Below are 18863 nucleotides of genomic sequence, written 5' to 3' on the forward strand. Positions count from 1 at the left end.
TGTTCACTGTGGTTTGTTGTTGTCTGAAGTCATGAACGCTAGTTGGTGCTCCAGTATAATTGGTCCGCCGAAACTCATCCAGTGAGAAACGTTCCGCGGTGCAAAAAATAAGAGTAAAAATGCGTAAAAAATGTTTAATGTGTTATTTTTTGTGTAATTAATTAATCTTAATTCACATTGTAATTAATTAATTGTAATTAACGCGCTAAAGTCCCGGCCCTAGTATATATATATATGTTATAGCATTTAAAATAATTAAACTGTGACATTTTATCTCTGTGAAAAGATTTTTTCCAGGTGAAGACGGATTGATGTGTGTTGCAAAATGTTATCTTAACAATCAATTTCACCTATGCTGGTATTGTCCATCACGTCATGTAGAGCCTTGTGTGACTTCGATGTGAATGAATTAATAATTACATGCCGTGGAGGGTAAATATTTAGTGCAAATGTGGAGTCATTGACTCCAATGATAGAAAGAACATGTGATGGCCATTTGTTTAGTGCCTCAAATGCGTCACCAACGTTGGGCGTGTTCTTCACAATAGGGTCCTTATAGTCCTGTGAGCTCTGCTACAGAATAGCCAAAGCATCATTGCAGCCTAAAGTTAACCCAAAGAGCTCTCATCGGAAGAAAAAAAAATGCAGGCTGAGGAATACAATCGCAGAGGTAATGGTAGCTTCCCTTATTATTTTGTCTGCATTGTTATATTTGGCTGAAATGAATGATAAGAAAATAATAGACCAAATAAAGGTGAATTAGGAATTTCAACACGAATATTGTTCCTGCTGTGTCTGTTACTGCTTAGGTAAGGAGCTGGTGGACTACATCACACAGTACCTGGGCTCCATCAGGGAGAGGCGGGTGATTCCAGACGTGAAGCCTGGTTACATGAAGGAGCTTCTCCCTGACGCCGCGCCTACGGAGCCGGAAGACTGGGAGTGCATCTTTGAGGACATAGAGAAAGTCATTATGCCAGGGGTGAGTTCTTCATGTCACCCGCTGTCATGTCAACAATTTAAAAACTATGGAAAGGAAGCAAGTGTTTCCTTCTGTTATCCCACAGGTGGTTCACTGGCAGAGCCCTCACATGCACGCCTACTACCCCAGTCTGACTTCATGGCCCTCGATGCTCGGGGACATGTTGGCCGATGCCATCAACTGTGTGGGATTCACCTGGGTACGGCGCTAACCCACACTTTGCTTACTCTACTGCGTGTCCTAAAATTTCACCAATAGATGATATGTCTGTGCTGGAATTGAACAGGCTTCCAGCCCAGCATGTACAGAATTGGAGATGAATGTGATGGACTGGTTGTGTAAAGCACTGGCGCTCCCCTCCTTCTTCCTGCATTACCACCCAGAGAGCAGAGGTGGAGGCATCCTGCAGGTTTGCAACAACCTTGATGTGTTTGCTTTCAAATTCAAACCTCAATGGTCTGTGATGGTTGCTCTTTTCTTGCTTACTCTCATGTTAGAGCACAGTGAGTGAGAGTACACTGGTGGCTCTGCTCGCTGCCAGGAAAGACAAAATGCTGCAGCTGCGCCCCGAGCTTGAGCAGGACGTGGACGACTCGGTCCTAAACTCCAGACTGGTGGTGTACGCTTCAGATCAGGTCGGTGTCCCCACTCCTTCTTCGACAGCAACTTGCTGTAAATCAGATGAGTTAAACTGAGGATTGGCCCTGATGTGCGTACACAGGCTCATTCCTCGGTGGAGAAGGCGGGTCTGATATCTCTGGTGAAGATCAGGTTTCTGCCCACTGATGAGCAGTTGTCTCTGAGAGGAGACACTTTAAAACAAGCCATTCAAGAAGACAGGCGGAGGGGACTGGTCCCATTCATGGTAGGTATCTGACACGTGTAAGACAACAGCGGGAAAAAGTCATAAATTGTTTGGTTGTAAGAACTTTGTATGCAGCTGGTACATATGTGGTAATTTAAATATAATTTTACCTGAATATATATAATGATACAATGATACATATAATCAGTGTGATTATTAGGATTAAATTGTACAATATGGCACCATTTCTAGGACATGAACAAAAATGTTTTTTTACAACAAAATAAATACATTGAACGTCAAATCATACATGTCGTAATTATTCTCTTCCTTGTCCAGCTGTGCGTAACTTTGGGAACTACCGGAGTATGTGCCTTTGACAATCTGCCTGAGCTGGGACCAGTCTGTACGTCTTCAAATTCCCTCCCAATGACGTCCCTTAATACCCTGCCTTTGAAGTCAAACGTTGTGCATTGAGATGCCTTCAGAGGATTACCATACTTATGTGCAGGTGCAGAAGAGGGACTGTGGCTCCATGTCGACGCCGCTTACGCTGGTTCAGCCTACTTCTGTCCTGAGCTCCGTTGGTCCCTGGAGGGCATCGAGTTTGCTGACTCTTTTGTTTTCAACCCTTCAAAGTGGATGATGGTCCATTTTGACTGCACAGCTTTCTGGTGAGTAAGAAGACTAAATCTGATCCCACCTCTATAGAAATTAACATTATCAATGAAGCTTGGTGGTTGTAAATATGAGTTTATGTGGTTTTCTCAGGGTTAAGGATAAATATAAGCTCCAACAGACCTTCACTGTTGATCCAGTTTACCTTAGACATGAAAACTCCCATGCAGCCACAGACTTTATGGTACGATGATGTCTCTTTTTAAACCAACCAAAGAATCAATCCTTGTAATATGTCGTTTCCTGCGTTGAAATAGCTTTTTTTCTGTTTTTCAGCATTGGCAAATTCCCCTCAGCCGGCGCTTCCGTTCTCTCAAGCTCTGGTTTGTGATGCGTTCCTTTGGGCTGAAAAACCTCCAGGCTCACATCAGGCATGTAAGTGGCAATCAGTTCCCCTCATACAAAGAATGTATGGAATACATATCTTCGTCAGATGTGAGAATCGTTTTTATTTGCCATAATTCAGAGTTTACCTGTGTATTTATTTTATCTTTCCAGGGGATTGAGATGGCAAAGCTCTTGGAGTCTCACATAAAGAGTGAGCCACATTTTGAGGTTCCGGCTGAGAGGCACCTCGGCCTGGTGGTTTTCTGTCTGAAAGTACGTACTGTACACAGGAACAAATCTTTAACTGATTAATCATGGCCAAAGGTGGAACTGGGTGAATGTCAGAGCAAAGCCAGAGATCATTGAGAAGAGCTGAAACATAGACTGAAAGCTGCTAAAAACCCTTAAGTTTATTTTGGAAATCTTTTTGGAGGCTCAGCGACAGGTATCATGTTCATTTTTCATTCATCATATTCTATTTCATTCCAGGATGGAAACGCTTTGACCCAGGAGCTGCTGAGGAGACTGACTCGGTCAGGCACCATGTACCTCATCCCTGCAGACATTCACACAAAGCGGATCATCCGCTTCACTGTGACCTCGCAGTTCAGCACTGCGGAGGACATCCTTAGGGACTGGAGCATCATCTCCAAAACGGCTTCCGGTCTTCTAGCCGAGACACAGGCTGTGAATAACGCAGACCAACCAAAATCACAGAACGATAACGTGACACCAGAAAACCACCACGGTGACTCAGGCACCAGGTCCGAGGAGAAAGAGGATGCTGCCTCCGGGCTGGACAAGGCTGAGGTGGAGCTGTGGATCGACAAGGCTTGGATTCGACCTCGGAGGCCCATGCGATCTCTTAGCTGCAGCAGCGAGCCGCTGCCTTACACTTGCATGGGTCCGCTGTCTGGCTATGTCTTTGAAAGGAGGCCTAGTCTGAAAGATGCAACAGGCGGATCCAAAAACGCGCCGTCAACGGCAGGACCCGGTCCCATGGATGAGATCAGAGAGATGCCTTCAAATCGTCTTGGTAAACAGGACCTGAAAAAGCTGACAAAGTTCTACAGCGTTCCCAGTTTCTGCAACCAGTGGGTGCAGTGTGCCCGGCACCAGCCCTGCTGCCCTGTGAAGGTTTCACAGGCCCCTCAAAAACACTCGTCCTCCACCTGCAGGCGAATAAACTGTATGTGTTCTTCCTCTGTCGCCAACACAGCTCCCTCTCCTACTCCACTGGAAACTGCTCCCGCCCCAAAGCTTCAGGAATGATCCTGAAGCAGTGAAGAGTAGTTGATACTCACGCAGTATGATAATTAGACAATTTACTTCGGCAGCGTGGTTTGTGCTGGGCCTATTGGAAATGTTATGGTAATTCTGTGTCCATGATTTTGGATTGTTTAGCTAATTTACAATCAGGTTTTTTATTTTTTATCCTGTGAAATATTTCAGTACACAATTTTCCGTAGAAGTGAAATGTGCTGTACGGAAATGCTCATATTTATTTTGCATCCTCCGTCATTTAAATCAAATGTACTATTTGTAAAGTGGCAATTGAATAATAAACACTGAATTCATTCAAAGTCTGATGGTCCCCTCTGCGATAGAGCTGAATATCTCCTGAGTCATGGGAATGTAGCCCTTGCTGTCCTCCAGGTAGAACAAATGGTCCCTGATGTTGCTGGGGTTGAAGCCCTCCTCTGCAAGCTTCACCTTCATTTGCTTAAACGTCCCAGTTACTGCCAGTTCGTCCTGGAAGAGCCAGAAAAGTGGTAGAATAATTATATATTTCCAGTTAAATTCTTGAATGTTATATAATATTTTGAAAATAATGATTTGGTTGACCTGTATGCGAATGAAGCGTGGTCGTGCGTAGCTCGGGAGGAAGTTCTTCACATGCTGATACATAGCTTTGCCTTCAAAGTCCATGCCTACTTTGAGCTTCAGCGCTGCCATTCCGATTCTTCCCTCGTGACCTAATCAGTACAGAGATGACTTATTCCAGCATGCGTGTCTGTACAGACGCTTATGTGTTTCATATAATTTATGGTTAGGTGAAAGTCTCAAGTCTCAACAATTACAGTAGTCCAATAAAAGGCTTTTATTGAAGGGTTCAGTCATCTTTTTTTTGTACACTTTTTCACAGATACACTAAAGACATACTTGTTAAATGGTATATTTTATTGTTGCCAATTATGTCATCATTACCTGGCACCTTCACACCGTAGACGTTAGCCTCCTCAACACAGTCCACCGCAAGTAAATGATCAGCCACCTCTGTCGTTGCCACATTTTCTCCTTTCCACCTTGTATTGGATGGAAAAAAAGAGACAGGCCCAACTGAGCTGCAAATCTTTAAATTTGCAGAAAATGCTGAAATAATAATTAAAGGAGTATTTTAAAATGGTAATTTAAGGGATTCAATAAAGTTAAATGTAACGTTGAATTTAGTTTTCTGTGATAAAATTATTTCACCTGAAAGTGTCTCCAATGCGGTCCTGAAAGAAGACAAATCCCTCGCTGTCTATCTTTAGAAGGTCGCCACTGTTAAAGTAGAGGTCTCCCTTAACAAACACATCCTTCAACTTCTTTTTCTCTGTCTGCTGATTGTTCTTGGCGTAGCCGCTAAAAGGTGTCCTTTCTGCAATTTTTGCCACCAACAACCCGGTCTCTCCTGCAGGTAAAAGCAGTGAGCATGGGACGTGTGTGAGCTGGAGGGTCAAGAGGCGGTTTCTCTTTGGGAGGAGGTGGGCTCACCTCTGGGGACTTCAATGCAAAATCCTCTTGAGTCTTTGACTGGCTCCTGTTTTTCTGTGTCGTACCGTATGAGGGCATACCGACATCCCATCTGAAGCACAATCAGAGAAAACATTTGGACAATAATAGGTTTTTATATGAATAATCTAGTTTTGTTACATCCAGAAGGCTACAGTATCAAGTGTAACAAAGTTACTTGTCTTGGTTGGGCAAACTAGTCTAGGCAACACTGCAAGGTTATCTCTGGGTGTTTTATGTTCCTGTACAAAAACAAACATATTTACAAAAAAAGAAAGAAAGAAATCTTACTTTGTGGAGAAAATGTTCTTTCCCAATAGCTCCAATTTTCCCACAGTAGTTGACAAAGCCGACATTTCCTTCTGTCGCTCCGTAGCATTCACAGATAAAAATGTCCCCAAAACGTTGCAGGAAGTCAGCCCAGATGTCGGCCCTTATCCCGTTCCCTAGAGCCAATCGTACCTTATGATCTCGGTCATTGTCTCTCTGGAACAAAGTTGAGGAGAGGTGGGACCAGGAGAATAAACATCACATCATGTGAATTTGGGTTTTGATCATAAAACGGTGTGTCTAAATGCTGCAGGTGTTAGCTGCGTATGCACATGTCATTAGAACTGTGCATTTAATAATGGTAAAACACTGAAGTTTACCTTTGGTGTGTTGCACAGGTACCGCATAATCTCTCCTATGTACTGAAAAACAGTCACGTTGTACTTTCTACAGTCGTTCCAGAACTGGGAGGCAGAAAATTTGCGTCTTAAAACAACAGTGATACCTGAAATGAAGAAGCACATATTTCAGCAACACAAAATGGCCCACAGTGAGCCCAGGGAGTATCAGCACTTTGAAATACAAATAGTGGAGATAAGTACCCAACTGTGATTTTACGGTCTCACACCTGTTAGTTTAACCTTCAGTGAACTCGTCAGAGTGGTTAAATAGTATTACAATGTACCTTTCTCTATGGCTCCACATAGTCCCATCAGAAAGCCAGAACTGTGGTAAAGAGGCAGGTACACATAAATGATGTCATCTGAGCGCACGGCAGCAATGGTCTGAAAAAAGCTTGACATCCATAATCTCTCGTGGTTGATGACGGCGGCCTTCGGAAGCCCTATAAGGAAACAGATGTAGCGTAGGTTTTACGGTCCTAGCTCTGCAGGTCAAGGCCTCCATGCTGTAAACACCCATAAAGATTAGAGGCGAAGGTCACGTTACCTGTGGTTCCTGAGGTGTAGATGTACAGTGCAGGACTCTTCATGGTAATGCTGGCCCTAAGCTGAGGGGACAGAGGCTCATCTGAAGCATGCCGAATTTTATCAGAGAGGCTTTCAATGCCCTCCACATCGGAGTCCTCACTGAGGATGAACACACGGACGCCCTGCTGGCTCAAGGCGGGCAACACTTCCTCAACGGCCCCTCGCAGGTCTGAGAGATAACAGAGAGCATGTCCTCATGTAGGTCTGTGCAGCCACACTAAAAAAAGTTAAAGCCCAAACCCTGGTCGTTTGAGGTCATTTAGAAATAGTGTCTCCATTCCATGGTTTGTCCAGAGAAGTGATTTTTTTACATACATTTTCAGATGTCAGGGTACCATATCCTGATAGTTTGCCCATGTTAGAATAAATTAAAACTATAGAACCCCATATAAACCCTAGAATAGCTCTAACGTAATTTACCCATGTGACTGACAAAGGAAAAAGACACTGTGTAGAAAATATGACATTCCCAACCACAAAGGGGGATAAACGCAGTCTCCTTTCCCCAGCTTACCAGCACCAGCGACCAGCACCTTGGCTTCACAGCAGGAGAAGCAATGCAGCAAAGATTTGGATCTGATGTTGTGGTTCAGCAAAGAAGCGGTGCATCCCAGCTTGGCCACAGCGAGCCAGATCCACACAAACTGAGGCTCGTTACTCAGAAAGAGGGCCACGGTGTCCCCCTGCGTCAGGTGCGCATGCGTGGACAGAGCTCTGGCCACTTTGTTGCTCTCCTTGTCCGCTTGGCTGTAAGTGTACGAGCTTTCCTCGAACAGGATGAAATCCTTATGCGGCTGCCTCGCCGCATGGTCCAGAAAACAATCCAGGATACTGTAGAAAGGTTTCCGCTTCTGGAACTTTCTCAAACAAAGGGCAATTTGAATCGCAGAAATGGCGTAACGTAAATCTTGGAGCAAATATGGGTTTCTCAGGTAAAGAATGAATGGTAAAATGGCTAAACCCGTCAGAGCGGTATATAGAGTATATGCAATCATTGTTGATCGGAAGAAAAGTGTCAGTCCGGCTGCAGGATGAATTCTGAAAGGTTCAACTTTACACAGCTCACTAAACCAATTAGAACCAGTTCAGCTTACGCCTCTCGAACTTTGACCGATCCGCCCCCCCCGGGGAGTAATGAACACTACGGCAGTCTCTCGCTTCGCCATTTTCTACCAACATGAATAGAAATTCATAGCAGTGTATTTTCCCTCTTGATCTCATGGAAACGTGTGTTTTGAATACGACTAATATTTCCCATTCAGTGGCAAAACACATCGTCCTAAATGATCCTGTATGAGCAAGTATTCTAAAGTCTCACACAAGTAGCCAAAAATCGAATACCTCGAGGCCTACAGTTCTCTCAATTATTCCAAACAACGACCGATGTCCACGTATGAAGGACCTCTTCACGACTCTTACACCAACGATGAAATCATATAGAAAAAAAGTCTGCTGACCACGGAGATCCGAGTGCCTGCTTAAGTGACTCTAGTTACATCCATACTTTTTTTTCAAAATAAATACCCACAATTCATAGTGAAGGTAAACATTGGACAGCTGGAGGGCGGACGCTTGAAGAAAAGGTTAAGAAAAGCGTTGCATTACTGTTACATTACATTTACACATATAACTGACGGACACATACAATCGGGGGATATTTAATTATTCATTCCATAATCAAATATCCGATTGTTTAGTTGAAGCTTGTTTTCTGTATGTATCCAGACTATAGGGCAACTTTCAGATCTAGAAGTAGTCTGAGCTAAAGTACATGCGTATTCCAGCGGTAAGCACCCACCACAGAATGTATATCTCAGTGCGGTGTCCTGGGATTATGGAAATCCAGGGGCCCACTGGGATGCAAAGGTGTCAACTAACGAAGTACAAATACTTCATACGACTGTACTTAAGTAGAAACGTTGGGTGCCTATACCTTACTGGAGTATTTATTTTTCAGACGACTTTTTACTTCTACTCCTTACATTTTCAAGCAAATATCTGTACTTTCTACTTCTTTCATTTTAAAAACCATTTGTCGTCATTTTGGCTCGTTTTCCGACTTGTCGGCGTTCAAAATCACATAAAAAAACGATCCGGATGAATTTGATTGTGGTTGGATGAGAAGTATAAACATTTTCCATCCAGACACCCTATTGGTTTTCTCCTCGATGCGCCTGCAGATGTGACCATGGGTCTGCCGTACCTTTTTCTTTATTTGAGAATCTGGTACAACACAGCGACCTGCAAGAAGCCAAATAGACAAATAGCAAGATTGTCTTCATGCGAGGCTTTAGAAATGAACACTAACTAAAATAACTTCTGTATTTGTTCATATAGCCTGAAGAAAACGGGTTATTTGGGCAATGTTTTGAAAACCGACCGCTGCCAGTGTTTCCCGGTGCCCCCCCCATGAAGTAGTAAACCATGGGGAGACACTGCAGTCTGATCAATGGGAACAACGTGTGTCATTTAGCCGTCACTGGAAAATAGGTTTTCGTTTTATTTGTTTGATCATGCATGTCCCTCTGTTGTTTTAGCGCTGCCTCTCTGAATGTCGCCATGTTTCCATCATCCGGCAGGTCACGTGATCTGAAGTCACCTTCCCATCGTATAATAACGGACTGACTGACTGTTTGTCCTTAATGGACATTTTTTTCACTTTCTTTACTTTTACTTTTATACTAGTTTTGAAAACCAATACTTTAATACTTTTACTTAAGTAAAAAGCTTGAGTTGATACTTCAACTTCTACAAAAGTATTTTTAAACCCTGGTATCTATACTTCTACTTGAGTAATGAATGTGAATACTTTTGAAACCAATGCTGGGTTGAGACATTATCATATTTGGCCCAATTGTTCAAAATGGTTCAGGACATATGGTTGAGGAGAGTGTCCTTTGGGAATAAAAATCAACTCTAGGAGGCACTATGTAGCCATTTTATACCCAAATGAACGACCACTAAAATATCAAATTTTACACTAGCCATAATATGCATGCTACCTTTGATGAGATTTTGAGCATAAAGAAAACACAAGTGGAAAAAAATCAACACTACAGTTTATATGGGACTCGTTGCCACACATAAGGCCTGTTGCTGACCACATGACACCAAAAAAGGTCTCCAACAATCATTAATCATTATTTCAGAATTCAGAAAGGCTCATTTAGGCACAAAAAACGTGCCTACAATTATGTCACCAAGGCAGTAACAGTAAAAATAGAGAAATAAGAAAAGCTCATTGACCTTCAACAACTAATCAAATCATAGATGCCTTAATGTGAATGTCGACATGTTTTCCATCTAAAGCAGCAAACTGTTAAAAAAATAACATATCTTCCTGACTCAGGATTGCTGAGACAGTGAAAATAACTGGAAGGGGATGTGAGGTTGTCAAAGTTAATTTTGGGCATGTGGGGAAGTTAGAGGGGTGTACAGATATGCTTTTAACATCAGGAAAATTAAACACAGAAAGGTACATAGTCACCCCTGCCTAAATCTGTCGTTAGTTTTGTTCAATTGTTCAACATTAAAGTGCTGATGTTGATGTGATTAGTAGTTTATCAGAGAACATCCAAACTACACCACAGAAAATATCATTGATTCCATGTGCATTTGACTAAATCAGAGTCGATATGCAAATGAAAACTAGACCTGGTTTAATAGTAAGAATCACTTTTATTTTTAGGAAAGCAATTTATATGTACATATGTTGTCACAAAAATATAGAATCTGTCCAAAATCCTGTATTACATGCATTATTGTAGCTCAAACCAACACGTGCTGCTTGTATTCTGTTAGTACAGCTGAGAGAGAGTCCAATAGCTATTGTCTTAAATGGTTTTCTCATCTCATCAAACAATAGTTTGTGAATACTCCTCCTCATAGTTTGATGTTTCCTGATATGATGGAGCTGTAGACCTGAGCTGTCAGCGGGATGTAACTTTTCTCTTTATCATCAAGGATGTAAATTGGGTGCTGGATACGCCTTGGATCAAAGCTCTCCTCCACTAGCTTCACTTTCATCTGCTTGAAAGTCGCCGTCACCTCCACTTCATTCTAGACAGACAACAGGAACAAAATATGAACTCAAGTCCAGTGTCAGAAAATCACTTCTCATCACATGCCATGCAGCACACACTGTGAGAAAAATGCATCATCACTGACAAGGGGCATAAACATTCAACCATAATCACTATTTTTGTAAACTACAGAACAATGTTTGTTTCTCAAATATTGTGCAGTTTATTCCAAACGTGAAATGAAATAAACGTACCTGTATTCTGATGAAGCGAGGTCGAGCATATGAAGGCAGGTAGTTAACCAAATGGTTGTATACTCTACTGCCTTCAAACTGGGAACCTTCCTTCACAGTGACAGCTGCCATGCCTACCCGCCCCTCATGTCCTACATTGACAGGCAAAATTGAAGCAGACGAAGCATTTATTTACCAATTCCTTAATGAATCCACCTCTCTAATAATCTGTAATATTGTGCCGTTGGAATGGAAGCCATGACGTAACACAATGTACGGAGGAAATGACCACCACCTGGCACTTGGACTCCATAAACGTTGGCCTCTTTGAGACAATCACACAGCGTCAGGATGTCAGACACTTCGTTTGTGGCCACATTCTCACCTTTCCACCTGTTGAAAAAAAAGCTATATCTGTTTTGATTTTGTTTATGAAAAGTACAATTTACTAAATACTTGTGTAACATATATACCTTGTGTTATTTTAAATGTGTTTATTATTTAGAACTTTCTAAATTCGCTTCATAAAAGTGACAGACTTTGTCTTAAGCCTGCTGCAGGTAAATGAACGAGTAAAGACATAACCTCTACCTTACAATGTAGTGTACATGAGTTCTGTACCTGAACGTGTCGCCCACACGATCCTGAAAGTAAATGAAGTTGTCTTTGTCGATCCTCATTAGGTCGCCGCTGTTGAAGTAAAGATCTCCCTTCTTCAAAACATCACGAAGTCTTTTCCTTTCCGTTTGTTCCTCGTTCTGCGCGTAGCCGACGAAAGGAGCGATGTTTGTGATCTTCGACACAAGCAGCCCGGTCTCACCTGCAGGATATACGTATATATATACATACGTGTCTTTTTCCTCCTTTGACATTTAATATAAATGTTTCCCCACCTTCAGAGTCCCAACTTGGTTAATAAATAGGTAAATAGATAAATGTTAATTGAGTTCAAGCTTGAGTTTCTCCACCTTTGGGCGACTCCACACAGAAACCATTAGCATCTCGAATGGGCTCATCCCGCTCTGTGTCGTACCTAATAAGAGTGAAGGGAAACAGCTTCTACAGGTGGAAAGAAGTAAACTCATTAGTGTTGCTTTATGTGCACAATACATCTTTACTCCAGCAGTTTTAAAATAAATAAAGAAAATAATCTATTGACAAACATAACATTCAAATAAATAACACATGAGTGATCTGTGTGAATAGACGAGGTATATTTGCATATATGAGTAGGAAGATTCATTGGGATTTGGATATGATTCGTAAGAATGTTCACAGAAACGTATTTTTTTCCATTTGTACCTGATGAAAAAAGTTGACTCGACCAATAGCTCCAATCTTTCCTGCGTAGTTGAGAAATCCCACGTTCCCCTCGGTCGAGGCGTAAAACTCTCGGACCTGAATGTTCCCAAAGCGATTGAGAAACTCCCTCCATATCTCTGCTCTGATCCCGTTTCCAATGGCCAGTCTCACTTTATGTTCCTTGTCATTTTCTTTCTGCACGGTCACAACAAAAACAAAATAAAAATGAAAGGATCAAGCTTTTTGCAAATATTACAAAAAAATGATCTGGTAGTGAATCAATTTAATAGATAAAATGCTGAAATTGACAGGTTAAAAAAAATCGTTGGAGAGGAGCACATGTTAGTACGTAGAAGGCACTGCTTTTAAACACCAGTGGTGACAACTTATCAGAGTGGCGAAGTGAAAAAGAGGGGACCACCCAGGAAGATATCAACTTGAACAAGGTTGACTTATCGTCATCCCAGATTTCACTGTAATTCAACAGGTGAGTTTGTACCAGTGAATTCATGGAATGAATTTAATCTGAACACCTCCCCATAATTGGGATTTTGATTACGATCAACTCTGATCAAGAGGCTATATGTGAGAATTAATTGAAAATGTAATTGAAAAACAAGTTCAAATGCAAAACACTTTTGATACTATTTTCTCTAAAAACAAACAAATATTATAAAAGAAATCGGACCCTATAACCTACAAGTCCAGAGTAATCTAGTTGCCAAGTCACTTGATATGGTCTTCCTAAATTAAGGCGAGCATCTATTCCTAGTGGTGACCAGATACAGAGAAGCCCTTCTTCTGACTGGAGGTCACATGGTAAATGGAGACAGCACTTCATGTGATGCAATTAGATACTCTGAATGGCCATACATGTATGCAGAATGTGTACCGCTCTCCTAAACACAGCGGTTACATCTCCGAGTGACGGCAGTGTTCAAACCTGTCTAAACATCTACAGATAATGACGCAGAAGACTGGAACTGGATAGCTGAGATTTAACGATTTTCTATTTAGGAAAGCCAGCTGTGCATTCTGCGGGAATGTACTGATTTGGAAAGTTATCTCCAACTGGATGTGTCTCAGTGGTGGCTTGCTGCAACCGGTCAACAGAACTCTAGCTTTCTCTAAGATGCAAGAGAGGAGCCAAGATCTTGTGCGAGCTTGAAAAAAAAAAACAGTCTTGTCAATATCCAATAATGAATATGAGCTATCAGGTACAACGTTTTACTTGTGACATATTGACGGCTGTATTGCAACCAAAGATGAATAAACTGCCGTTTTGTACATGTGCATCGTCCCATAAATGATACATTCTGTCCCAAATGAAGAGGGACAGAGACCTTTTCCTTCTGCCAGCCTTACAGGAATGCCAAAGGTTTAGGTTTCAGATGAGTGTTTAAACTGTCACATGGTTGAGACTCTGCTGCCGAGGCTTCTCAACAAAGAAAACCAAGTGGGTTCAACCGGGGATCACTATTTTTAGAGGCATATAACTAAAGGTCAACTTAAAATAAAATACAACAAATATTATTCCCACTTAACCAATGTTGAAATTTTTTAAGCCATATTTAAATCATGATGTTTTATGTGTGCTCTTGTGTTAATCCCTGTTTATTTAATTACACCTTTGCCCATCTATTTGCATCTTGTTCGTACTACCTGACTATGACCAAGTGAAAAAATGAGGATAACAATAATAAATGTACCTTTGACGTACTACAGAGGTAACGCATCACCTCTCCTATGTACTGCACAACAGTCACATTGTATTTCCTGCAGTCATCCCAAAACTGAGAGGCAGAGAACTTCCTCTTCAGAACGATAGTTGACCCTTCAAAGAAAAAAAAGAAAATTGGATTATGAGCTAAACAGCATAGAAATATAAAAACAATAAATTAAAATCATTTTTCATGACTTGCATTGCATTAAGTTCTTTACTGTGATTTTACTTGATTTGAAGATTTATATCTGTACTCTTGTTAAGCTTAAACATTCCCAAAAGGTTCAAGCCCACAATATTAAACTGTAGGTACTTTAACAGAATGTGCCGCACAACATGTGATTGTTTTGCAGCGGTATTGCATAACTCCTCGATGTATGTAACTCAGGCTGCTTACCTAGACGTGCAAGAGAGATGTGAACTTTGACCTAGTTAGAAGGAAGCGGTTAAAAAGTAGAGGTAATCTGGCTGTGGTTGACCCAGCTCTGTTCAGATTACCAGTTCGCCGCGACAAAGGACCCTTTCATTTTGTTTCCCTCAGCCACAGAAAGACCAGCGGGAGGAGGAGGAGGATCGGAGGCATCACTTTTTGTGATGAAACAAGTTTGAATCGGTGCACCATGTTGCTGCTCTGTAGCCCCATATTACGGGTGTGTGTGTGAACCCAATGAGGGTCTTAAATGTGCATAATAACAAGTGATTTCCTTATAAGTACTCAAGGATCATAGGCGGGATGCCAATGAGTGATCATTGTAACATGTTTTGAAACTGCTTATTTGATGTTACTTGTTCTTCTGAGTTTGTATCTCTATGTGGAAATGCACTTATTGTAAGTCGCTTTGGATAAAAGCATCAGCTAAATGACATGTAATGTAATGATCAAATTATTTATTGTTAACCATCAGGACTGTCCTGTGATACCCATGAATCTCCAAATGATCACCTTTATTTTTACACTAGAATATTAAAATTCAGCTTGTTTTAAACAAAAACGTGGTGAACCTTAGGACTTAAATTAATCTGTGAGCCAAAAGCCTTTGGTGCAGATTTCTACCTCTCGCTGAAACTGAGAATCCATTTGTCAAGTCGTACTTGATCTACGTTCTGGTGTGAGCTCGTCTCACCTGTCTCAATAGCGCCAATAAAGCCAACAATGAATCCAGCTGTGTGGTACAGAGGCAGGTTTAGGTAGATGACATCATTGGACGTTACACCGTTAGCAGACAAGACGGCCAGAGCGGTTAAGAGGCGGTTCTGATTGACCACAGCGGCCTTCGGCAGACCTGCAGTACAAGTAGACACAAATAGCACAAACCTTGTGAACAGAAGAAGTCACGCGTGGGAGCTGATTATCACACGAGACCGAAAGACAAACCATACCCGTTGTTCCAGAGGTGTAAATATAAACTGCAGGACTTTTGAATGTGATGTGTGATCTCAGGTGGCGAGGGAGCGAAGCGTCCGATGCCTCGTCCACTTCATCAGAGAAGCTCTTGATCCCAGGTGTGTCACAGTGCTTGGCCATCAGGAGGACAGTAACGCCCTGCTCCTTCAGTGAGGGCAGCACATCCCTCACCGCTTCCTTTAGCTCTGGGAATGGACATGCAGGAGAATCAGAACCACCGAGTGATATATTTTCAGGTTAATATGCAGATATTGGCCCACTATTGGCCGTGGAAAAGGAAACTTCACAAGCAAAATCAGATATGATTAAAGCCAACCGAAGCCTAGCAGGCTTGGCTTTCGCTTTGAGTCGTAAGTGTGTATAGCACGGCTGAGAAAATGGATAATCGCAGTCAGTGAACTTTGGGGATTACTTAGGAGACATGTGGTATTTTGTGGAGTTTTGAGAACAAAATACACAATTTGCTTCTCTGACTCATTTGAAAGATGTTTTTCAGGCACCACAAAGGGAATTGTTGAGACCCCTGAAAAAGTATTGTCAAGCCACTAGTGAAATTCTTCTTAATCTAAAAACAGAGGTTACAAACTTCATTACGATATAAAAAAAATCAACAATCGGAATTTCTTTTCGTTTATTGGACCGAGTGCACATATAGCACAAGTGATTATAATGAGGATGAATGCAGAACATCGCTGTTTGATAACGAGCTGAAGTCTCTTGTCGACAGGGTGCAGGATGAATCCACAAATCCCTTTCCTTCTCTGATTAAGTATCAACGGGACCAGCCACTTGGTCCACTTGAGATGGAAATACTCCAATTGAATCTAAATTTGTACAGCATGTCACAATAGTTGGAATCTTCCATGTTTTTATTTAGTTCTGTAAAGCCAATACCCCCCCTGCCCCCTTCAGTTTAAACCTTCAGGCATGACTGAGGTCCAAAATAGATGCAACCACACCCCATATGATGTCCTAGTCGTGCGAGATATCTGAATAAATGGCCGGAGAGGCTACTCTTAAGGACATTCATCATTGTTAGATGCGTACCGGGAGCTGCGATCAACACCTTGGCCTTGCAGCAGTTAAAGCAGTGCAGCAGAGACTTGGTGCGGATGTTGTGGTTGAGAAGAGCCACGGGAGAGCCCAACTTAGCCAGGGCCAGCCAGGTGAACATGAAGGCGGGCTCATTCCCCATGAACAGCGCCACGGTGTCCCCAGGTTTGTAGCCCGGCTGAGACTGCAGCGCGTTGGCCGTCCTGTTGCTCCTGCGGTCCGTGTACGCGTACGAGTAGCTTTCACTCTCAAACGCAACGAAGATCTTGTCTGGGTGCGCGGCGGTCTGCTCCAAGAAGCGGTCCAAAACAAAGAAGAGGGGTCTCCTCCTGCGCCTCGACGAGAACTTCACTAAGATCCGCACAAGATCTCCGAAATACAAAAGATCCATCCAAAGATACGGGAACAAAGTTCTGAGCGCGATCGGTAGGATGAGGACGGTTGCCAAACCCACTGAAACCAAATAGACCATCATTGTGTTTTCTTCTGTAGAAGCTACGAGACGTGTACAAAGAACAAGAACAGGAGTGCAGCTCCGGGCTGCAAAATGGGGAGTGTTGTGGCATTAAGGATTTCTGTTCAGTGGGGCGGGGCATTTTGTTTTTTTTTCTTAAAAAAAACGAGGTTCACTTCGTTAAAAAAGGGAAAATATTTTTAAAAATCCCCAATACAACTGATTGAAATGGGAACTTGTTTAGCAGCTGCGTGTGTCGCCGTGGTCCAACATGACCACCTATCGACTGTGAATGAGCCACGTTGTGTTCCCTGCAGCGCGGCGTGTTACTGAAGCCCTCAGTGGGACCCCGAGGGTCACAAGGAAAATGGTGCTGAGACAGGATTCAATCAACAACAGCCGGATTCTGCCCCACGAATGTGGAACAACACCAGACATATGAAACGTACCACACGTACACAACTGCAGCAATAAAGGGCTACAAGTCAAACATGGATGAGACGTATTTTATGTATGTTGTTGATGTTTAATGTGTTTTTCTATATGAACTCATTCTGACTGAAGCTGTCAAATAAAGAAAGTGGAGGAAAGTAGAAGTTTTTGTTTCTATTAATAGTATATTGGCCCCTGACTTGTGGTAGCAGGAGTGTCCTAACATGGAAACTGTACAAGTACCTCGAAATGTACTTAAATGCAGTACTTGAGTAAATACTATACCATTATAGTATTATTTCTGGCACTGGAAATGGGAGCTCAATTTAGATAACTGACTCTATCTGCATATGAAGGCCTACACAGACATTAAGACAGACAGACAAACAAACACACACACAATATACAAATTGTGTCCATAGAAGCATATTTGAAACTGCTGTTCAACCAGCCTACCAGCACCTTTATCTCAAAATACATTTTACATAGTTTGTTTAATCACTTAAAAACATTAAAGTGCAGTTTAATGGGGGCTAATGTGGCTATTTATTGTAGGCAACATCCTGAACTCATATCAGTAGTGCACTTATCGGCTTGATTGGATGCTCACAAAGTTATCTCTATGACCGTTGGACAAGTAATTGATGCTACGGAGCTGAAGGCATCCTCGGTGCATAATCTGTAAACCTTGAGAATCAGCTAGAGATTTTTCAGTTTTTTTATTAGAGGGCGGGATACGAGCGGTCATTGAGGTCATTGGGTTGTGAAACTCTTGTGAGCACAGTCCAGCAGAGCATGTGGTGCCACGGCCCGCACGAGGCTATCTGTTTCTTTGATTAGGCTATCAACTCCTTTCCCACCCTTCCCACCCGTTGGGCTTTGACTCCCCAGTGTCCTGGTTGCCGTGTGCCAGAAAATGTGATGTCATTGTTTTATACTAGTAACGTTATTACACCGCATTGGAGGCAAAAGAGTCAAAGGAAGAAGCATGACAAATACCCACTCAAGACAATATTTGGGAGATTTATTGAACTCTTAGATATAATTTACCAAATGTATACTTTAATGAAATACTGAATAGCCTAGAAAGGCTCAGTTTACGTGTACAATCTTTTCCTGCAGTGGCTACCAAGGTGTAGCCTATTATTCCATTCATTTTATATTGCATTTCTTTAACATTCCTTTCATAATTTCGTCAGCAGAAATAACATTTTCTGAGTCGCAATTTAAAAGGATTTCAAAGTTGTTTGGCACAATGAAAATCATTTTTCAGAGGTATAGTCCTCGGAAACTTTTTTTGCGCCTTGGAGCCCAGTTGATAAGAATTTGCTGGCGTCTGGGATTGAGTTTCAGAAATGCACCCCCCCCCCCCCACCTCACCGCCCCATCTACCAGTGACCAATAGTCTAAGAG

The 18863-nt window shown here is 42.1% G+C and overlaps 3 protein-coding genes across 3 annotated transcripts; 1 reads left to right on the forward strand and 2 right to left on the reverse strand.

Annotated features, from left to right (window-relative positions):
* Nucleotides 1–595: 595 nt before the first annotated feature.
* Nucleotides 596–4081, forward strand: hdc (histidine decarboxylase). The gene is made up of 12 exons (XM_037483706.2): nucleotides 596–670; nucleotides 810–982; nucleotides 1068–1181; nucleotides 1269–1391; nucleotides 1480–1617; nucleotides 1704–1847; nucleotides 2127–2193; nucleotides 2299–2461; nucleotides 2559–2649; nucleotides 2742–2840; nucleotides 2964–3065; nucleotides 3282–4081. Exons 1-12 carry the CDS (start codon nucleotides 643–645, stop codon nucleotides 4062–4064), a joined length of 2025 nt encoding a protein of 674 aa, XP_037339603.2. The 5' UTR covers nucleotides 596–642; the 3' UTR covers nucleotides 4065–4081.
* Nucleotides 4082–4118: 37 nt separating this feature from the next.
* Nucleotides 4119–8173, reverse strand: LOC119225681 (long-chain fatty acid transport protein 2-like). Its single transcript, XM_037483729.2, has 10 exons — nucleotides 7341–8173; nucleotides 6786–6995; nucleotides 6523–6681; nucleotides 6218–6342; nucleotides 5859–6053; nucleotides 5550–5640; nucleotides 5268–5466; nucleotides 5001–5098; nucleotides 4638–4768; nucleotides 4119–4544 (listed from the first exon to the last, which is right to left on the reverse strand). The coding sequence occupies exons 1-10, from the start codon at nucleotides 7819–7821 to the stop codon at nucleotides 4371–4373; spliced, it is 1863 nt and encodes a 620-aa protein (XP_037339626.1). The 5' UTR covers nucleotides 7822–8173; the 3' UTR covers nucleotides 4119–4370.
* A 2321-nt stretch (nucleotides 8174–10494) lies between these two features.
* zgc:158482 (uncharacterized protein LOC100009650 homolog) lies at nucleotides 10495–17100 on the reverse strand. Its single transcript, XM_037483719.2, has 10 exons — nucleotides 16559–17100; nucleotides 15487–15696; nucleotides 15231–15389; nucleotides 14093–14217; nucleotides 12384–12578; nucleotides 12050–12140; nucleotides 11703–11901; nucleotides 11377–11474; nucleotides 11103–11233; nucleotides 10495–10885 (listed from the first exon to the last, which is right to left on the reverse strand). The coding sequence occupies exons 1-10, from the start codon at nucleotides 17037–17039 to the stop codon at nucleotides 10709–10711; spliced, it is 1866 nt and encodes a 621-aa protein (XP_037339616.2). The 5' UTR covers nucleotides 17040–17100; the 3' UTR covers nucleotides 10495–10708.
* Nucleotides 17101–18863: the final 1763 nt, after the last annotated feature.

The sequence above is a fragment of the Pungitius pungitius genome, chromosome 4 (genome assembly GCF_949316345.1).
Source record: "Pungitius pungitius chromosome 4, fPunPun2.1, whole genome shotgun sequence".
Classification (NCBI taxonomy): domain Eukaryota; kingdom Metazoa; phylum Chordata; class Actinopteri; order Perciformes; family Gasterosteidae; genus Pungitius; species Pungitius pungitius.